The sequence below is a fragment of the Eleutherodactylus coqui genome, chromosome 10 (genome assembly GCF_035609145.1).
Source record: "Eleutherodactylus coqui strain aEleCoq1 chromosome 10, aEleCoq1.hap1, whole genome shotgun sequence".
NCBI lineage: Eukaryota > Metazoa > Chordata > Amphibia > Anura > Eleutherodactylidae > Eleutherodactylus > Eleutherodactylus coqui.
Window position 1 is genome coordinate 102,735,265 of NC_089846.1, and position 22,901 is coordinate 102,758,165.

Consider the following 22,901-nt stretch of genomic DNA (forward strand, 5'->3'; position numbering starts at 1 on the left):
GTGAATACAGCGCAGCTACCTCCAATGATCACAGGTGATGTTATGTCTGGAATTGTTCGTATTCGGTTTTCTTCTGGGCCTAGACCTCTACTGAGATTTCTTCCAGCCAAGACTTGCTTCTGCACACTCTTACCATCCTGATGCAACAAGCCCTAGTAAGCTTTCCAGTGCCCCCCCCCCCCCCAATAGTAATAATATGCCTGCTGTGGTTCCACTTAATGTAATAGTGCTCCTGCTGTGGTCTCACTATGTTATAGTGCCCCCTGTTGTGACCCCAGTTAGTAATGTAACTCTCTCTTTGGCCCCAATTAATGATGCAACCCCTCCAATGTCTCAAACTACCCTCTTTATCCTCCAATGTCCTGCAAACAGCCCCCATCATACTCCACTGTCCCCCAAAACAGCACCTATCATTCTCCACTGTAACCCAAACAGCCCCCTTCACCCTCCATTGTGCTCTCCCTTTCTCATAGGCTTACAGCGTGACCTCACTTCTACCCCAGACTTGGTCACTCAGACTATATTGAACGTTGGAGTTGGGGTTGGGGGAGTGACTCAATTGCTGCGTCAGGAGGGACTTAACAGTAGTGCGAGGAAACTTATGTTCATGCTAGTAGCGGCAGGAGCTCACAGTCTTCTGTATCCCTGGGTCCTCCTGTCTTCTGTCCTGTTACTCTGGCAAATATCGGCCTTCAGGTGCAACAGAACCGGTAGCCCTTGTTGGAGATTAGACAGCTATTGGAGGTGAATAACACACCTGGAATCCAGGTTACTTGAAAGGACTTGTCCTGCTCAACCCCATTGTATAAAGGGACTATGCGTTGTCTATTCCCAATTACGGGATTCAGAGGGTGAGTATGAATGATCTGGTTTCTGGAAAGACTACTTGTTATTGCTGCATGAGTATGGCCCATTGTGGATTGTTGAGCTCCGTTTACACTACTTTACTAAAGTTTTCCACACAGTATGGACGGTCCAAATACTTTTGTCTCATAACCACTGAGTTTGAAATATATAGGCATGCTGTGGGCCTGTTATAGGAAGTTTCATATCCAGCCTAACTATGACCCAGAATGGCCCAGTCCTGGCTATGGGAGCCTTATGTGCCAGTTGCCCACTCATGAGCACAAGGCCACAATGACCTCTATAATGAAATAGCCAGTGACCCAAACTGAATTGAGCCTTCCATTCCCAGACACCCACAGGACGACTTCACCAGCCTGGCTTCCTCTGGATTATAGGGATAAACCACAGTCTGAACCTTTGTCCATTCCAAGACATCAGCACAGCATTTGCTAGAGGCTATACCATTTCTGCCTGCTGGGGGACAGCTCAATTATTATTACCTTCTATATTCACCAAAGTAACTAAAGACCGTAAGTATACAGTCAGGAGGATGAACTGTGATCTCCTCTATTATAACAGTGTGATCATCAACAGTAACTGTGATAAGAGTGCCTGTGTTCCCTTCTAGGCGGTTTCTATGGTAGGATCCATATATGAGCATCACACAGACAGAGAAACTAATTCGTTTCAGACAGTATAACCGCAACAAAATATGAATTGGTCAGAATTGAGATCACATGACCATCCGAGGAGAAGGAGGTCAGGAGTTTGAGACAGAAAGGAGTAACTAACCAAAGTCACACTAGCCAACTTTCCAATTTCAACAAAATTTACATTATTTGCCAGTGATTTTTTACCAGAACCTTTGCCTAATCGCACATACAAACCACAATCATACTAACTTGACAAACAGACATGAAAAAGATGCATAAAGCCTCATACCTGGTGCACTGGAAACTGATGGGACTCAGGATTTATAGGCTTCCATCTTCTCCCCTTTCTGCTCTCTCTCCGAACCTGCAGAGTCTTTGAGCCTAGATCCTCTTCTCCTAAAGAAGACATATGCTCATTAAACACAACCTGCTTCTCTATGGACTTTATGGTTAGCGAATTTTAGTCCCCAACTTCCAAAAGATTTGTCTAAATCCCATGTGCAACGACCAAGACATGAGGCACACCACTGAGGAGATGGCGGGGGTAGTTGTTAGGGATGTCACAGTGGCACTACCAACTCCTGCCCTGAGGGACACGAGTAACCCTGGCCAAGGCGCCGCAAGGCCTCTTCCAGGCAATGCTATGACAGCGGTTACCTGAATAGCTGGTGTGGTGGACTTGAAGAAATATGTCACGGGTGACGTCACCGTTCCTTACTCCGTAGGATGTCCGACAGGAAAAGTAAGAGGGTCCACACACAGTTAATTTGATAATTTCAGTCTCTGGGAATGGTCAGTGACTGGAACTTTACTTTCAGATTTGATAAGCTCACACACCAGTGCAGAAAGAACAAATTACGGAGGTCAGGGAGAAAAACACAGGATGACTTCGGGCCTACAGTCTAAATGATCTGTATGACTCTGCTCTTGGACACACACACCGGAGGAGGACACCACACTCCACTGACGGTTTTCTGGAAACTGCATGGCTGTCTCTTTCTCACACTCTCCTAGGACAGGGGTCCTGGGACCAGATCATCAGGGTACCTCTCCTTCTCTTCCATTCTTCACCACATGAAGGTTGAAGGTACCCCCATGCAGCCAGCACCCTCCTTCCACACACTACCGTTGAAGCAATGGAATACCCTTTCTTACCTGTCACTCGCATATATACCTTGCATACTCACGTGACCACATAACTTGTTACAATTTCCAGACATATCCCAGCCATTCACAGACATTAACCTCTTACATGCTGCAGCTGTGCAATACACATAACTAAAGACAAGCCCATTTGCACAGAGCATCCACATTAAAGACATGAAATGTATGACAGTTATGGAGGGGCCAGATATATGCACTTCGGGCCACTACACATGCTTGCCCATATATACAGTATATGCTAGAAGTGTACTAACCTGTGCTCATTTGCTTTCTTTTCATCCATCCAACTTGATCGAGTCCAGATGGGGTGCTCTGAGACAGAGGTAGGGACATACATCTATCCAGCGGGAACTTGAAAGAAGGGGGCACAGTAAGTGGAGTAGGGGGCAACCTCAGAGGCTGGAAAGAAGAATTACAATGTAATCTACAAACAATAAGCTAATAGCATTTGGTATAAGTCAGAACATCTCAAACCTTCCTGCAGTTCTGTGGTTAGTGGGAAGCCTGTAGGAGTAATACTGTGTATCATTGTTCTCTACATGTTCGTCTGGTTAAATTCTAATAGAAGACACCACACCTATGTTATTTCATCCAAGTATTCTTCCTTAAGGGACCTTTCACACCGGATGGAATGACGCCGCAGGGTGCAGCCAAATCCATAGCTGCTGAATTCCACATCTAAATCCACAAGTCTAACTGAGGATTTAGTTGACCCCAAAGTGAATGGAGTCTGTAATGTGAAGTTGTAGTACATATGTCCTGTTCATTCCATCTATTAGGAGCAGGAAAATTAATAGGCTTCTGCTTATTGGTTCTAAGTATTTGCTCCACTATGAACTACACATCTATCCTGCTTATTCCAGTCTATCTTGCACAGATCCATTTTTATACCTTTCTTTGTTTTTACTACTTATTGTTCATTCTTTTTGTTCATTCCTTTTCGTCATTTTTTTTTAGCTTGTCCCCTAATTATGGTAGTTTTCCTTAAAGGCATAGTGGCATTTTTTGTATTCACAGCAAGAAGTGCATCCATATTGATTATCACTTGGATTCACTTCTCAGTAACTGAATACTGAAGCTAATTACAAAGTGACAACCCATATGCTTGTACTTTCTGTTCTAGGAAAACTGTCCATTACAGTAAGGCCACGTTCAAACAAGCAGATTTTAGCTCCTTACGTGGGCTGTGTTTTGCAGACCTTGATATACAGTTAATGTAAATCTATGTATCTATTCATATGCCTGTATTTTTCACACCCGTCTTTAAAACGCAGCATGACATATTTTCTACCATATTTGCCTTTCATATTGCTATTATTTTCTATTGCGATCAAATAGTGATGAAATACTGATGACACATGGTTGTAATGCCATCTGTAACACTTCCGTAATATGGATCAGATGTGTTATAATACGCTTGTCTGTAACCTACCTAAAGCAGGAAGCTTTCAATATGGCTAGTTTCACACAAGCGTTTTATCGTGGCGGTTTTGCCATCTAAAGCATTGGAATCCAATGCATTTGTGCAGATGAGCGATTTTCTTCTGTTACGCTAGCCGGAAAAGATAGGTCTTGTCCTATCTTTTGCCGGAATACGTTGGCCATTTCCATAGACTCCTATTAGGAGCCTATAAGAGCTGCCATGAAAGGGAAGAGGGAGGGAGTTTAGCAGCAGCTTGTATTTGCTAAAGTCCCTCCCCTTCCCCCTGCCGCCAGTTCCCATGGGCTGGAGAGGGAGTTTAGCACACTAGGTCTGCTAAGCTTCTGGCCCCATCCTGCCCCTGTCCCTTGCCGGCAAGGGCGAAGAGTTGGAGGGAGCTTAGCAAACTAGCTCTGCTAAGCTCCCGCCCCCTCCCTTTGCCAGCAGTCGGCAAAGGATTGGAGATGGGGGGAAGAGAGAGGGAGTTTAGTAGAGCTGAGCTGTCTCTGCCTGGCCGACGGTATTCCGGGCTGCGGTGTATATACGCTGCACCCGGCCATCTGAATGGGTGAGAAAACGGGAGACTTGGTTGTGGCTGCCCCTCGTTCATGTGATTTTCGGCCGCAATTCAGGCAGCCAAAAATCGCAGAACCCGTGCGAAAAAAGCCCTAAAAAAATAAATTTACTAACTTATAGTCATTTTGAATTTTGGATAAAAACCCTCTTTAGTAGCTGTGCCCCGCCAGTCAGTTCATGCATACTCACGTATTTCACCAATGAGACCTTCTGACCAGTCTGCATAACAAGTCAGAAATTATTAAAGGGCCACTCCAGTGAAAACACACTTTTCCGTGCCTGCCCTCCTCACCTGTTTGCCTGTCACACTCTGCAGGTCTCCGCTGTGTATTGCAGCCACTTCCCTGCAGTGCAGCCCCCCATCTTGACAGTGAGATCTTTTTTACTTTCACTTTCAATCAATCCCATGATACATTAGCTAAGGTTATACCATTTTTGCAGGCAGGGGGGACTGTTTCATTATCTTTAACTTCTATATTCTCCTAAATAAGCTACAGACCCTAAATATACAGTCAGGAGGATGGGCTGTATTCTCCTCTATTATAACTGTGTGTCAGGAGCCTCTAATAATCATCAGTAAATGTGATAGGAATGCCTATATTCTTGTGTGGTAGATCCATGTAATAGCATCACACAGACTGAGAAATTGACTAGAAAATACATTCATAACCCCAATTAGATCTGAACTAGTTAGAACTGTGATCACATGACCATCTGAGGGAAAACAAAAGGCCAGGAGGTGCAGACAGAAAGAAAAAAACTAACCAAGGTAACACTAGCCAACTTATATAAAAAGAATCACTGGGGTGGCCCTTTAAAGGTGAGACTCCTTTTTTAAGTAATTTCTCATTATCCCAACTACAAGAAGATAATATTGTTTTAGGTTACACAGTGACATGACTAAATAATAACTGTAATAAAAAACATGAGATACTGCAGAACAGTAGAAATGTGGAGCTCTCACCGGGAGAATACTTTCATCCTTTGCTAAAAGACCAGAGGTCATGACTTTGCTGGACCTATCACTCTTCTGGTCAGTATCTGAATCACTGGCGAGGCTGGTGTCGTTATCTAGCACATCATTGACATCAATGTCATCTTTAGTTGCTGCCGATTCCTCCTCCTCTTCATATGCCGTTTGCAAGTTATTATTGATCTGCACCTGATCAGTCAGCAATGAAGCTTCAAATTCATTTATAGTCAATTCCTCTTCTCTGGAGATATCAAGAATTCCATTGTGCCACCGTTCCTAGATAAGAGAAATTCATAAATCGTTGAAAAAATAGTCAAAAATATTGTCACCGTTTTCAAAAAGTAACGTCAAGGTTCAGTTGAACATGGCTGAAATAACTAAAGGTCAAAGGCATCCAATGGGAATTACCAAATGGCAACAGCTGGTTATAGAGAGGTCCCCTTGGGATGCATTATGGAGACCCCTATATTGATGTCCGGTAATTACTACCGTAGGAACAACTATCAACTCTACATTTTACATTAAGCTTATGATCAGCAGGCTACACCCGATATCTAGACTCAAAGTGCGCATTCATCTAGTTCAAACCATTATTCCATTGTGTTGAGGAACGCACTAAAAAAAAATTCAGAAGTCATTTTTTTTTTAAAATTACTCCAAGTATAAATATATAGATCAATTACCCATCTATGAAGAGTTGATACAGAGTCACGATGCCTAAGGGAGTTCTCTGCTTTGAATAATACCTACCTATTAGAAGGATCCCTAGACACAAAATGTCCACCTGCTGGAATCCCCAGTGATCAGATCTCCGTGGAAGCCTGCTACATTTCCCTGCAGCGCCACCACAGGAGAATTTAAGCATTGCACAATGTTCATTCAAATCAATGCATTATCAATAAGTTCAAATGAATGGGTTGTCTATGTTGAGCTGTCTAGTTGCTTCCAGATGGTGAAGTGCTCTTTGCAACCGTTCTCCACTGTGGTCAAGGCATTAGGATCCTAAACACAGGACCCCTCCTTTATTAACCCTAGCAAAGCCCATTTAAATAGGTTTTCAAAACTAGACAACCTCTTTGACTAGTAGGGTAGGTCATTTATACTGAGGACTGGGGGAGGAGGGGTAGTTGGACCTCCGCAGATCCAAAAGTGCTGGCAATATCTAATATTAGAAAACCCTTTAACCCCAAACTGTCTTTTATCCAAAGTAAACAAGAAAGCCATTTGGCAGGTTGTGCATATATATATATATTTCCTGCTCGGGGTTCTGTAATAGGCAACATCAAACAACAGCATCCTGTTCTGCATGTGTTCTTATGTAAGAAACACCTTCTATACTTGGCGTATTGTGTTCCGTAGTCCTATAAATAGTCCGGCAAGTACATCCATCTCCAGGTCAGCATGTCCATCTACCCATCCTAACAGGACCATCGTACAATGCAAGTAAGTGCTCAGGGGCTGTGGGACCTTCTCTTGGTATACACCATATATAACTGTAGTTCAATCCTGCCCTCGGGTTAAAAAGACACTGTTGGTTTATCCAAGCATTCATTCCAGTTTACAGACCAATGCAAGCTTCTTATTCAGGCAAAGAGTATTTTCATGAACACGTTAGGAGGCCTCGGAAGTTCTTTCTTTAAGAGTAGACCAAGCGTGTAGAAGGCTGTGCTACAACAGGAGACTGCGCCAATGCCATATGTGACAGACATGACAAAACTACATATAAATATTCACGCCTTGTGCTGACGTTTTCACATGGTCACAGGGTGAAAGTTTTCAAAAATGCTTCTAGAACTACTTCTATGGGAATTTTACCCATTTACTTCACATATAGAGAAAATTTGCAAAAAGCCATCTGCAAACCAACACTTTCAGCTCATGTGTAGCATGCTTTCATATATCCCATTACAGCCGCTACAATAACCAGATCTTCTGACTGAAATGGGAACATTTTCTTCCAGGACATTTCAAAGTAGAACATTTATGGGGTCCATAAGTATAGACCTCCTGCAATGATGGGGAAAAGTAGACTATGACATTTCTTAGAGTGTTCAAATCCCCTTAGCAGAATGTACTTCTCTGAAAGTGGCATTGAGATTAAAGGTTGTACCAGAATTTCAAGTTATCGCTGAGCCCTGGACGATCTCAACAATGGGGGTCCAGTGTCTGCCGTGCCCCTTATTGTGGGATTACTACACCACTCACAGTGAGGAGGAGACTGCATGGAGCACTGGTTGTCCAAGTGCACCATTCACTTTCAATAGGACTTCTGAGTATCAGAGCAGCAGCTGCTGGGGTATTTCCATCAGCCCCATTGAAAAAAATGGAGCGCTGACCACGCATGGACATCCAGAGTTATATTCAGAGTGATGTCCCTGTGAGGAATAAGCAACCTACGCAGTGACAGAACAGTAGGAGATGGGAATCCCGTCCTTGAGAGACCCTCACCGATTAGCAGGTTATCCCCTATACTGTTTATAGGGTATGACTTGAAATTCTGTTAAAACTCCTTTAAGCTAGAACTAGTTCACCTCAGTGGCGGAGGCTCCGTTCAGAACCTCCATTGCCAAACTCCATTCAAAAGCAGAACGAAAAAGTCAGCATGTTGTACTATTTTGTCCTATAAAATTCAGGAAGCCCGTCCAGAAACTGAATGGCCCTCACTTTAGTGAAAGGGGTCTGTTCATTGTCATTCGGTTCCATCATAAGATGAATCCATTTGGCCAAGGGGTGCCGATTCCTGCTCCCAAAATGGAGGAGGGAAATGGAACCAACTAAGTGCTGATGTGAACGAGGCCGAGACATCCCTGTTTGTAAAGACCCAGTTATAGTCCCAACAGTTCATCCCAGGCATTGGTAACAGAATGTTTGGTTCTCCGCCAGCCCTGGAGACCAATGAAGGAAGGAAAGAAGACCATTAGGTTTGTAACAACATATAATGGTGCCTACCCAACAGGTTAGGGAAATCATTCAACATCACTGAGATATACGGATATGCTCACCTTGGATCCCCAGCTATATGGAGCGGTAGGAACAGTTCCCAGTATCACTTCTAGGAAAGGTAGGCCGCTGAGCGGACTGATTGATTTTTAGCCATTTTTCAGCTAGTCGAGGGAGGGCCACTTGGCTGGGATCTAATGTTAAGAAGTGTTTTTGATGCAGTGGATAGGGGGTACCCAATTAGATACAGGACGTCAATTTTCACGTATGGTTACTTAAGTAACTATACGTGAAAATTGACATTGAACAGGTTACCACGGGAGGTGGTGAGTTCTCCTTCAATGGAAGTGTTCAAATAAAGGCTGGACAAATATCTGTCTGGGATGATTTAGTGATCCTGCACTGAGCAGGGGTTGGACCCGATGACCCTGGGGGTCCCTTCCAACTCTACCATTCTATGATAAGTACTTATCAGTTCAAACAATTCATTAATTGTCAATCGAGGGGAGTTGTGTACTTGGTCACATTGGAGTGTGGCATGCAATACGTCAGTAAGACAAGTCATACATTTTGAAGGAAGGTTGGAGATCATCCAAATGATATTCAACATCATCGGGAAATCTCATTGGTTGACCATATAAATGATGTACATAATGGAAATTTCTAACTCATGAAGTTTAAGGGAATTGAACCAATCACACCACCAGTACGGGGAGGTAATTGGGATCACCGACGGCTGCAACGGGAGACGGGATTTATGTCTTACGTACAGTACACGCCGATGGGCTTACTGATCAATTAAAGTTTAGCTACTATTTATGGAATTAAGCGCGTTACTGAGTGTAATGTCTGATCTGTGAATACATTTGTCATTATCGGAGTATATCCATTCATGTCATTGATTAACCTAATGATAACCGGCACTTCCTGTGTGACATGTGGTCTGGTAATATTTAGCTATCTAACTACATTTCAGGTCATGATATTGTGGCATAATTATGTATTTGACTCCCGAATGTGGACAGATATCCATGTTTCAGCATCTGTTTGGTGTTACTGTTGGGAGAGGCCACCTTAAATATCTAGTAATACTATAGCGGTCACGTGACCGCGGGATGTGAGCCCTGATAGACTATGATCTGCTGTCATGAAGACGCATCGCGGAGCCAACTGACCAGATGAAAGATATAATGGCACAGTAAGGCACATGAGAAAGACTAGTAACACGGGTTCGATAACTTGCGCAACGACAACCGGAAGTGATGTCTTTGACGTGTTTTGTGCTCCGTGTGAAAGCATACTGCTCCTACGGCGTGGTTGACGTCGGGGCCTATGGCTAAAAAAGTAGCATGCAACGGTTAGGTCAAGAGGCGCAGGAAAGTTACATGAAAAGTCATGTGCCTTGCTGCTAACCAAGGAGAAGTGAAAGTGATGTATATGATGGCGAGGGATGCCAAAAAGTATTTTTTTTTGTGTCGCAGTAGATATGTAGAATGCCCTCTTGGGGAACGAAACAAAGTTAATTGGAGGTTGTGGGAAAAAAAGTTATTTTTAGAAAAAAAGTTTGCCCCTCCAACTCCTTCTGTCATCACATGACCAACAACACGGGCATGTGCCACCCGCCGGTTACAGGTGCTATGCAATATTCTTAAGCAGGTTCTGGGCCACTAACAGTTGTAGGGGGCGCAGTTTTCATCTACTTCTAAGGCTTTTAGTACCCCAAGACTAAGCCGTTATGCACATGACCTTATAGCTATTTAGCCACGTCAAAAAAAAAAACGCCAAAAAAGCGCGACCATCTGAAGCATTGGGTTCTAATGTATACATTCAGAAGAGTGATTTTTGGGCGTGTGAAAAAATTGCATCGGGAAAAATGGCACATCGGCAACCGCTTTCGGTCGCTGATGTTATACGACACGTCAAAAGATAGGTCTTGCCCTATTTTTTGGCTGAGATACGCAGGAAGCCCCCATAGACTCCTATGGAAGCGGAAAAAAAGGGAGGGGGGGGGAGTTTAGCTGCGTCCAACACTGGGAAAAGAAGACAGCCGGCTCTATTCAAGCATTAGTAGTCATTCTGAGGATTTCTGCCGATTGAGGGATTCTTGTGCTGCAGCCGCTCGTGTGAATGGCAGGAAATACACTAATTAGGATCGGGACTTGATCGCAGCAATTCTTCATTCATGCGATTTTATGTCACGTACGGGTGAACGTAAAAATGCATATGGTTGTGTGAATGAGGCCGGCGTCACACAAATGTATATGCTTTTGCACGTGCTAGAAAGCAACATATTTGTAAAATGTACTATACTTTTTCTGTATTTGAGTGGACCTTTTTAGTGCGGCAAAAAATATGCACCAATTGAAATGGCTAATTAGTCCAATGAGTTCCAGATGTGTTCTTTTTCCTGCAGTGGTTCACACATCTCCTATTTTGTGTGCATTTTCGCCTCCTCGTTGACTTCTATAGGGATTTTTTGCTGTGTAAATGTGCAGTAAAATAGGGCACAGGAAAAATACACACATGTGAACGAACGTGCTGAAATCAATGGCTTCTATCCTCTGCGTATCATGTGTGCGAATACAAAGACGCCCGTGTGAAGCTGGCCTAAGGTTATATTCACATGGGCCAGAAATGCTGCGGAATTTCCACTTTGGAAAATTCTGCTGCAAATTTCGCAGCATTTCTGCATCCAAAACAGAGTCACATTTTGCGCATCAATGCTGAATTTAACAGTTATCAGTTATTGCAAGTGATTTTAGCTGCTACAGCGCTCCCCTCTCTTCCCAACTCTTCGCTCTATCAGCACAACTCTTTTCCCGATACATAGTGGCCTCTAGTGAACACTGCGGAAGTGGCATCACTTGACCAGCGGTGCTGCGCTCACTAGACGCCGCCGGGTGGAGGGATTTGGCAGTGAGAGGAGCGCCACGGCTGCTGAAATCGTCTGCGGAAACATAGCTGATTTCTAGTCAAATTTGGCAAATCTGGTGCGGATTTTGCCTCTGTTTTGAATGCGGAAATTCTGCACCATTGGAGACCCTTAGGCTGGGTTCACACAGAATGGATTTGCTGCGGAAATTCTAATCTCGGGATTAGCCAGCCATGTGAACGAGATTTTGCAAAAATCTCGTGCTAACGGGGCAGCCAATCCATTGCGGCAAAGCTGGGTGAAATCTGCAATGTGGCGCGGAATTGACAGCCGCAGCATCTTTTTTTTTCTGTTGCAGCCTCACTCTTTTCTATGGAGAGAGAAAGCCGCAACGGAATGCTAGTGGCCAAACCGCTCCAAAACCTGCAGCGAAATGTGGCTCTCCCACAGAAATCTTGCGGCTTTTCACTGCAAGATATCCGCGGGATTTCCGTCCTATGGTACCCCAGCCTTAGAAAGAAGTTGGACCTTTCATATACAACCACACCGACTACCTCTCCGTAGAACATCTGCATACGTTTTATAGCGTCATGTGAAATCCAAGTTACAGTAATTAAGAACGGCCAGCAGATGGTGCTGAGATTCTTCCCAGAGTTTTCGACTCGACTTCTAAAGATTGCATTAAATTGGTTAGAATGATAGTCGGTGTCATTCATCCAGTTCTAGACCTGAAGGCTATATCCCTTTACTGGAAGTAACAGTATAATGCTAGCCATTTTACTGCAATGAAATGAAAAGCTCTGATGTGCAGCCATGAAGAAATAAGACATTCCCGTGCAGCGAGTCCGCAGAACATCACTTCTCCATTATTAGCAGATCCTCTGTTTGTGCTTTGAACACATTACTCCTTTCCCTGCCAGTACAGCAATCAAGTGAATGGAGATTACCCCTGATTGTGGCTGCAAATAAGGAAAAGTCACCTTGTAATTTGTAGTCACCCTGCATATCTGCGCAGCAGAGCGCTGCCTTAAATGTTCTAACATCTGACAGTACAAATATGAGCTTTTAGGCCACGATGTGCAAGAAATCCAAGGTTAGGCCTCGGGAAGCAAAACTGCCTCTGAAAAAAGTGTATTTGTTCTCAAAGCAACCAAGTGCAGTTTTCATATTTTCATAGGCCATTGGCTGTAAGTGAATTGAGAGAGTATATTATTTAAGGCTTATCCGGGATGCCAATATTGATGTCCTATACTTAGGATTGGGGAGGGGGGGGGTCACTACTCAGGATCCACCCGAAAAACTTTTTGAAGACCCCGTAGCACTCGGATGATTTGGTTCGGTGCAATAAGTTTAACTGATACCTACATACGGTAACTTTGGTTTTATTTAATCCTTAAAGGAGTTTTTGGGGGAGATTACTACTGATCAACTACAATAGTTGATCGACTGGAGTCCATCGCTCAGGTCCCTGACCGATCAGCTGATTGTGCGCTCGCTGACAGTGTCGCAAAAACACAGGGATCGTAGCGGACGTCTCTGCTCCGACCTCCGTGTAGTGGCCGGCACTTGTATCTGCAGGCACAGCTCGCGTTGATTTCAATGAGAACCCTGCCTGCAGTTACAAGCACTGGCCACTACACAAAGGTCGGCGCAGAAACTTCTGCTGCTTCCGCTCCGACCGCTGTGTAATTGCGGTGCTGTCAGTGGGCGCACAATCAGCTGATCAGTCGGGCTCCAGATTGACGACCCCAGCCAATCAACTATTGATGACACATCCTGAGGACAGATCATCCGTAGTATTCTTCCCGGAAAATCCCTTTAAGGATCTACACGTGAAGTGCTTGTTTGATTTTTATGCCTCCTGAAACTGAACGATGACCAATAAGCAAACGAGTCGTCATTAGTCGTTCAGTCTTACATTGAACGATTATCATTTAGATTGCCGTGATCTAGTGGGAAAATGGTTCCATAGTCCTCTCCTGTCTGTTCTTGTTTCCTCTGACTTGGAATCAGACAACAAAAGTCCAAAGTCACCATGTCGCCCTGTGGGCAGTGCAGGAAGAGGGGGTAGAGCAACCCAAAACAAGAAAAGGAGACTGCATGAACTTTATTCTTAGAAGAGATGTGTACGTTTTGGCTCTTGAAATCAGGAAGTTTTTTTCTGTATGGGAGGTGCAGCAATCCTTAATGACCATCACAACTTCAAGGTTTGCATGTGGACAATAGATATCGAACCGGGCAAAAAGATGGAGTATTAGGCGCTATGTAGCCCTGGCTTTACGTTAGATGAAGTGCAGTCTCCACCTCTATCGGCACATGAAACGTCACCCAAAATACAACCGTACCTGAGAATTTAGCACAGACACATATCTATGAACAGAATATCCTTCACCTATGGGTCCTGCTCTACACAACTGTAGGATTCTCTACTTTTTTCTCGGGGTGAACCCAACATTTGTGCAGAAAGTACAATCATTGCAACAAAAAAAAAGTTGATGCCCTTGACTCTGTAAAGAACAGTGAAGACATAAGAATAAATGTCAAAGCTTAGACATAACAGTACTCTTCTATCGCCTCGGTGAGATAACTCTCTAACTATCCAGTCTGGAAGAGGAAAGTATTTCACATTTGTAAACACCTTCTATTCTTACTATGAGTATCTACCATTAAACACTATTCTCCTTATATAAATGTTCGAAAATCCAAAATTTGGTGTTGGCTGTTTAATTAATATGTCATTGTTGTGGCTGGAGCTCTGCTTTTAAACATAGTCGAAAAACCATACAGTTACATAATAACATTTTGGATTCCTTTAGGGGAAACGTAGAAGTCTATATTGTTTATACATTTAACTCAATAATAAAGCAGTCTGCAGAGAGTTCCTAAGCGCCCTCTAGTGGTGGCTGCTGTCAGACAGAAGTCAGAATTTCATCTCAAGGGGTTATCCAGCGGAAAATATTGAAAAGATAACAAACATAACAGTATCCATATTCCCCTCACCCAATCCCCTGCTGCTCTGTACCCCCTGCTGCAGGAGCGATGACATGCAGACAGTGGGATATTTGACTGCAGCTGTCACATGTCCGGGATATTGGTGATGTCATTGCTGGCCTGGTATAGCAGGAAGTGAAGACCTGCAGGGGAACAGGCATTGGCAGAACAGGGAATGGGGCAAGTTGAGAATGGCTTCTTTTATCTGTAAGATCTCTCTGAGCTGTTTTTAGGAAGCATTTTCTGCCTGAATAACCCCTTTAACTGTATGGCTAGACAGTGTTGAGCGCTGTACCGGAGAAACTGAGCTCCAGCCATAATAAAGGCATATTAGGAAATGAATCAGCACCAAATGATGGACCCAAAACTAACAAAGTATTAAAAGGTGGAGATTCACGTGTCTAACCTGAAATTCACAGTCTTCACTGATATCAATAAAAAATGTAGGCAACTTGCAAAAAAGTAGATTGCAAAATGTAGGGGAAGGTGTGTCCAGAAGAGCGAAAGCATTACTAGCAATGAACGGCGGACAACACTACATTAAAGGGGTTGTCCAAGACTTTTATTATCAACGAGATAGCTCATCAATAGTTGATAGGTGGAGACATGCCACTTGGGATCCCCGCTGATCAGCTCATTGGCAGGCTTGCTGTCAATGTTGACAATGCTGGACACAAATAGCGCTGTCCGTATTAGAGTGGTCCAGTTTGGTAATGCAAGCACATCTCCCATTGAATTCAATGACAGCTAGGCCTGTAGTAGCAAACCGGGTCATTGCAAAGCTGGCAGCGCCATCTGATTCCGGCACTGTCCACACTGACAGCAGGCCTGGGGATCAGCTGATTGGCAGGGATCCCAAGCAGCGCAAGCCAGCTGATCAACTATTGATGACCTAGGCCATCAATATTAAAAGCCCCAGACTTTTATGCACATGGTTCTGGAATGGAACATTCAACAAGATGTAGCATTCAGATGTTGACATACAGTAGGTATGGCTGTGTAGGCTATCTGGGGGTACTGGCCAATCCTCTACATTGCTCCAATGCCTCTATCTCCATTCTGTAAGCTCCACCATGAATGTTACCGTAGTGAAGCACTCCGGAATATGCCGTCGTGTTCTTCATTTCTTATTTTGTGTCATTTATTGAAAACACCGTCATGTTCTAATTTCTAATTGATGCTCTGTTTTAATATTCAGATAGAAGCGTAATGTATTTCACAATGTTTAAACGGTCTGTACTGACAACTCCGTCATCCGCTGCTAATCTGGATGAGGAAAATTCAACAGAAATCAAGTATATTCACAAAGAAAAGATTTCCCCATGTAGTTCATGATTTTCACCAAGCGGCATTCCTGATATTTATAGAGTGTATCAAGTAAAACTTTTTACATTATTTCTAACTGGTAAGAATATTCCTTAATGCAAACCTGCAACTGTATAAACCGTAGAGCATTAGTAGATTAACCCTATGCAATCCAATTTTGGATTCAGGGTTTCCTAGGCGGTTTTCTCTTTCTGCTGTTTTACAATGGTGCCATCTGCTGGCTAGAGTCAGTACTGCAGTATCTGACATGCCGGAAAGGCCCCCAACAACAGAGCGGCCAGTAGTATACAGTAAGAATACCCTGCTGGACGTCTTTTGACATCAGAGCTGTACAGTCTTCAACCAGAATGTTGGAAGACATCAGATGGTGGATTGGAAAGGGTTAAAGGGGTTACATAGGATTAGAAAACATGGCTGCTTTCTTCCAGAATCAGAGCAGCACCTGTCCGTGGATCGCGTCTGATATTACAGTGCGACTCCTTTGAAGTGGACGGGTGCAGCACTGTTTGTGGAAGGCTGAAGCTATGTTTTGCCGTTTATCCTTTTTCTACTAATATTCCTCTTGGCATACCATAACAAAATATAAGGCCTCATGTCCACGGCATGCGCGGATTCTGCACACAGATTTCCGTAGTGGAAGACCTGCGTGCCAATGCTTGCCAGCGATCGCAATGCGTTTTTTTTTTTACCACGTGGATGCATTGCAGAACATCCGCGCTGAAAAAATCCGCAACCCCACCTCCCCCTTTTGCTCGTCTCCCTAATTTATTTTAACCTTCAAATCTGCAGTGCATCCGCAAATACAATTGCGGATGCAGTGCAGATTGTCCGCACCCATTGACTTCTATGAAGCCCATCCGCGTGGAATTCGTGGTGAAATGGAGCATGCTGTGATTTCTTTTCCATGCGTGGCATCCGCAAATAAAAAGAAAAAATGTAATCCGCAGGTGTTGAACGAAATGCGGATGCCCCATGCTTCTCTATAGGCAGCTTGAACTGCGGATCGTCCATGCGGACGATCTGCAGTTCAATTTTGCCCATGCACATTTGCACGTGCAAAAATTGCGCATGTGAGATCAAAGAGATGCAGAGAATGACACCCATTGATGTCAATGGGTTCATTCACATTTCCTTTTTTTGCAAGCGCATTTCTTGTGCATGTAAAAAAATAGAACAGGATCTATTTTGTGCGCATGAGCACCAAAGGGCCCCACAGAAGTCTATGGGGAGTGCGTAAATGTGCATGCTATACACTAGTGAATGTGCGAAAAACAGCCCAAGAACACAACTAGATCTCATTAGGCTAAATAGATTTTAAATAAGGGTGGGGGGTTGGGGGGGGGGGGGTGTATGTTCCTGGAACAGGTTTGTGAGACATGAAGGATAATTTCACTGGAACTGAATGATACAAGAAGAGAGTTTCCGATATCGCCCTGCGTAGTAGCGGAGTACAAATTTACAATCTCAATTTTACTAGAGTGTGACGGACATGTTTGAGGTGATAGGAGGCTGAATATTCACAGGATATGCCAAGTTTTATCATATGTGACACTAGATTTTCCACTTTGTCTATTATGGTTACTTGTCAGACTACACTACAAAAATCATATAACAAAGCTGGAAACCGTGACTTGGTTGTGAAACTTCAAATGGACAAAACCACCAATATCTGTAAATATGAAGAAGAACACCATCCAAAATGTCGGATTCGTACAACTTCTCAATAACAGCCAGTTAATACTACATTTCTTATGACCCTGATTTCCCCAGTCATTAAAGGGGTTGCCCCATTGAGCATTCCCTTGCTGAGATGAGAAACCCGCGGTTGGTTTCCTGATCACCTCGTCAGGTCTTACGGTAACAGTCAAGGTGGAATTGTTCTGCGCTTTCCCTATCTCCCATTGAAGTGAATGGGTGTTGAGGAAACGGTGTAGCTCAGTGCACTGGGCTGTTTCCTTAACACAGGAAAGTGTGATTGTTCTCAGTGAGAGAAACCAAGTAATCTTGTTGATATGATACCTTTTAATGGCTTACAAAAATAAATTTGGGAGTACAAATTTATGGCCATTTTTAATACCCTCAAGTATGGAATGAACTTCGGCCCGGGATTCTTGCATAAGTGGAGAATATGAAAGGTCTGAAGGAAGTCAAGAGGGATCTTCTCAATCATTTTTTTTTTTTTTTAAACTTCATAAAAATTCAGAACTTGACTTGTAATAATCTTGCCATCCAATAGGTGGTGCTGCATCTCCTTCCGTGTGCAGGTTTAAGGAGACATAAAACATCATAAAACTATCACATTCCTAAGCTCAGTGGACTGATTAAGTATTTATCTCTCAGCTCTGTTTGTCTGTTGTTTTAAGCTTTGAGTGCAAAACAGTCTCAAATTTCTGCGTGTGAACATTTGTATTTCAATCAAGAGGGGTGTCCTCTCTGCATTTGTATACTATACACGTGTCCCATCCAAACCAGTTTCATTTCAGCCTAATGAAGGGTCGATAGAAGACCCGAAAGCTCGCTGTAACTTCATGTATTTTTGTTAGCCATTAAAAGGTATCATATCTACAAGATTACTTGGTTTCTCTCACTGAGAACAATCACACTTCGCTCTACTGGCTAACACCCTACCAAACTTCCTTTTTTTCATTTTAACACAGGAGTAATGGAAACAGTGTAGCATGATGAGTTACGCTGTTTCCGTGACTCCATTCACTCCACTGGGAGAGATGCAAACAATATAAGGGCTCAGTCACACAGGCGCATCCGGGCGCTGATGCGTCTGTCTTCCTGCACGATAAGATGGCCGCGCTGCAGATGCGGAGAAAGAACACATGACCAGATCCATTGCTGGTCATGTGTTCTTTCTTCCGGCGCTGCTGAGAGTCGTCCGCACCTGCAGTGCGGCCGTCTTTTTCGTGCAGGAAGACAGACGCATCGGCGCCCGGATGTGCCCGTGTGACTGAGCCCTAAGACTAGCTGCACATTTTTGTTACATCCATAAAAACCACACTTTTTAAAAATCTGTACGCAGATCCATGTGGCCTCCATATTCGGACTGTATTTACTCCGTGTGCCATCTGTTTTTAACATCCGCAAAAAAGCCAAATTCTTAATTTTTGCATCTTTGATGATACTGTTTACAGTGTTCTGCAGTGTAAAATTCTGCTTTCCGCACCAAAAAGAGTCAAAATATGCACCATCAGTGTAGATTTCACTTGAAATCAGTGGCACATCCACAGCTGATTTCACACGATCCCGCGCTCCCTCTGACATCTGCAGTCTTTGTGCTCTTGGCGCTTCCTTCACTGGGCACCTGCCGACCTCTAATGAGCGCAGCGCCGCTGGTCACTGATCAGCGGTGCTGCGCTACTTATAAGCTGCTGGATGTCCGATTGAGGAAGTCTCAAGTGCGTAAAGACTGCGGAGGTGAGAGGGATGGTGGGATCGCCTGAAATCAGCAGTGGATGCGCAGCAAATTTTGAGTCCACACTTATGGCGTAGATTTGGGATGCAGAATTTGCCACAGATATTCCGCAGCATTCCTGCCTCGTGTAAACATACGCTAAAGTACGTAAATGGACAGCGCACAGGTCGCACATGGGTGGCATCCATGTGCTGTCCATTTTTTATCTATACCCATTGACTTGAATGGGTGAGTCTTGTCCGTAAAATAGATCAGAATAGCGCATGCGATACGTTTTTTCAAGCAGTCCGTGGCTGTATGAAGAAACTCGCTAGTGTGTGTTGCCACATTGACTAATTTGGGTCTGTATGCTATCAGTGTAGTCAGTTATTAAATAAAGGCTGCCACCTCGGTTGCTTCCGTAACACCCGCCAAGATGATCGGGTAACCAGCCGCCGGCTTCTATTCTCAGCCAGGAAATGCTGACATGGGAATACCCCTTTAAATATACTAGATGAAAATCTTCCCTGACTGCGTTTCGAAGAGTACAGCCCCCCCCCCCCCCCCCCTCCGGTCGGAGTTATGTCCGTGACATATCTGGTAAAGAGAAAAACGTTAACCTTTTTAACAAAATGCCACCAATAGAAATAGTGAAATAGGACAAGACATTCACAGGAATTACAGGTTTCTTGCGGTTGTTCTTACTGCCTTTTAGCAGACCGCCATTTATGGCAATCTAGTCAAGGCTAGTTTTATAGAAAGTGGGGCCCTGGATACCATTCTACACAGTTTCTGTAGTTTCGAGATAGTTATAAAACACAGATCTATGCACATTATATCCTGATGCTAATACATGAACATTGCCATACAATCCCATACAATATTTCCATTCAGTGCCCATATATATTCCACACAATACAATGCTAAAATAGGGAAGGACTTTAAAAGGGGGTTTGGAAACAAGGGCCCGCTTTTTTTGCAGAAGCAGCGCCACCTCGGAACATTGGCCGTGCCTGGTAGTGCAGTTCAGCTCCATTCACCTGAATTGGGATGAAATGGTTATACTAGAAACCACCAATGAATAGATGTGGCACTGTTTCCAGAGAAACGATAGACCATTTTTGAGCCCTGAAAAAGCGCCTTTAGTACTAATGGCCCTGGTGGTCTAGGCTAGTGTCTCTCACTTCCAGTTCTTAAATACCTCCAATGGGTCATGATCTGAGAATATTCTACAGGAAGAACGCCTGTGACAATTTCTGAGACACTGACAATCTATGCAATATTAATGAAATTCCGAAAACTGGATCTGTTGGGGGTACTTGGGGGCTGGAGTTGAAAAACACTGGTCTAAGGGTTTATTGACACGGGCCCTATAGTCCAGTGCATAAGCGCCCAATACTTGTCCCAAAGATTATTGCCCCTGTGTGTTCACATAGGAGTGATAATTGTTCCCTGAATGGTGACGGAGCATGCTGGGATCTCTACCCCCCGCCAGTCCGCCTCCATTCAGAGCAAAGGGGAAGCTGTTCCTAGATGAACGACTGCCTGTTTACACGGCCGGTTATTGTTAGGTTTTTAGGCCTGCACAAAATGAATGATGATCGAGTAAATTATCATCCGTCGTTGAGTCATTGGCCGTGTTCACACTGAACAATTATTGCTCAGTTCTGCATAATCGAAAGATCAACTGAATGATAATCGCTCCTATAACATATACACTCTTGCCGTTGCATCACCTGTAGAGGCAACCTATCTTGGGATATATATGGCTTCCACCAATAGTCGGAGGTACTGTAGTGATGAATAGTGGTATGAACATGATGCCTACCTCTTCACAGGAGGAAGCTGTTGATGATAAACTAAAATGAGATTCGCTGCACTCAAACACATCCTCATCTTGTACGCTTGACTGAGTCACAAATGAATTTTCAGCATTCCTCTCAAAACCCGTATCCAACTGGGACTCATTCGGAGGTTGTTCTTCGGAATGGTCAGAGGATGTATCGGAAGCCTTATTAGAACCATCAGTACACTTATATTCCTCAACTTGAGACGTTGAAAATCCTGCTTGTACAGAGGGTTGCAGCTCATCATCCATGTAGCATGACTTGACTGAATACACAGTATTCTCTGCCATTTGTGCAAGCCCATTTGTTGGCTCAGAAAGCTCTTCTTCTGTTGCGGCATTGGGCGATATGTCCGGGACAGATAGGTTATCCTGGCCATGACTCTCCCACACACCTGAATCAGGAGACTTCGGAAGCTCTGAAGGAAAATTCAAAGCATTTTCATTTTCAATGATAAGAGGTTCCTTGACAGAAGAGTTTTGTAGCCTTGGAGTCCGTGGAGTTGACTGAGAAACTTGGTCATCTGATGCAGATGATCTGGAGGAGCCTCTCCATTTTCTTGCTGCTTCTGCTACATTGCTGAAAAACTTAAAAACTCCACCAAAGTTTTTGGATTTGCCACCACTGGCCGTGTCAGACATTTTAGCCATGTCAATACTGTCCTCAAATTTTGGTTCTGTTTCAAGAGGGGGCATATTATCAGTTGGGCTCTCTATATTTTGGAATGTGGTTCCCTGAATCTTGTCAAGCCCTTTTGAATTATCTTTCGTGGCTAGTGAAATTCCTTTCAAATAACTCCACATATATGAGCTTCTACCTCTACGATGTTCTGGTGGGATTTTAAGTCCTCTTCTTTGGATTTCTCCTTCAGCGATAGTTGAACTCTTGGTGCTGACCAGTGGACGTCTACGATTGCTACTTATGCTCTCATTATCCGTATGCTCAGAATTCCCGTTTATTCCAACACCTATGTCTCTTAACCACTTGCTTTCGCTAGATATACATTCAGAAATGCTAATATTTAACTCAATGTCTTCGAAAGATGTGTCTAAGTCATCAATGTAACCTGCATAAGAATGCCTATATGGCCGTTGTCCATCAGCGTATTTCCTCGTTCTGAATAAAGCACTTGGAATAGAGAGCTCTATGTTTTCTTGCGGTTGACTTTGGACCTTAGCTTTAGAATTTCGAAGGGCAGAACTTTTGGAAAATGTTGCAGATCTCAGCCTTTTGAAAGATCTGACTTTGTCCATAAAGGATAGCTTAGGCTTAGGTTCAGTGATTTCAGTTGTAAGGATCATAGACTGAGGTCTCTTTGTGCGTCCAGAGTTTGCCCTCCGCCTACTGACAAAACTCCAGATACGAGTTCCCTTAGCTTTCTTTTCATATCTGTGTGGCGTATCTTCTTTCTGAAGTTGTGTGGAGACTCCACTCACTTCACAGGGATCAAGTTCACAAATTGCCATGTTGTCGGAATTCTTCTCCTTCGGAAGAACCTGGAAGCTTTTGTTCATGTAGCCATTGAGGATGACATCAGAGTGGTTGTTTAAATCGCCATTTAGAACTTCCATGGCTTGGTCTCCTGCCCTTCACCACATCCCTTCTCCTCCCAGTGCAAACGCAGTAGAAGAAAGCTGTGAAAGAAAAATATAAATATTAATAAGTATACTAAAATAAGTATGAATACATTAAAATACGTATGTTACTACTTTGGTATTGAGTGAGGCTCAGCTGCAAAACTAAACAGAAGTGTGACAATGTTTCATGAAAAAAGAAACTACTTTGGGCACTTTTTCTGGTCATGGACAACCTCTTTAAGGCCCACCTCACACAGGCACTTTTTATCGCGATTAGCGCGGCGCTTTTAATATCGCGCTAATCACGGTACAA

General features: G+C 43.6%; 1 protein-coding gene across 1 annotated transcript in view; it reads right to left on the reverse strand.

Annotated features, from left to right (window-relative positions):
• The window catches only part of LOC136580797 (uncharacterized), a 390,741-nt gene that overhangs the window by 292,221 nt on the left and 75,619 nt on the right, over positions 1-22,901 (reverse strand). Inside the window, exons 2-5 of the mRNA XM_066581655.1 lie at positions 20,993-22,645; positions 5,624-5,908; positions 2,918-3,062; positions 1,789-1,895 (exon numbers count right to left, since the gene is read on the reverse strand). Coding sequence (XP_066437752.1) covers positions 1,789-1,895; positions 2,918-3,062; positions 5,624-5,908; positions 20,993-22,582 — 2,127 coding nt within the window. The 5' untranslated portion in view covers positions 22,583-22,645. The remainder of the gene's footprint in view (positions 1-1,788; positions 1,896-2,917; positions 3,063-5,623; positions 5,909-20,992; positions 22,646-22,901) is intronic.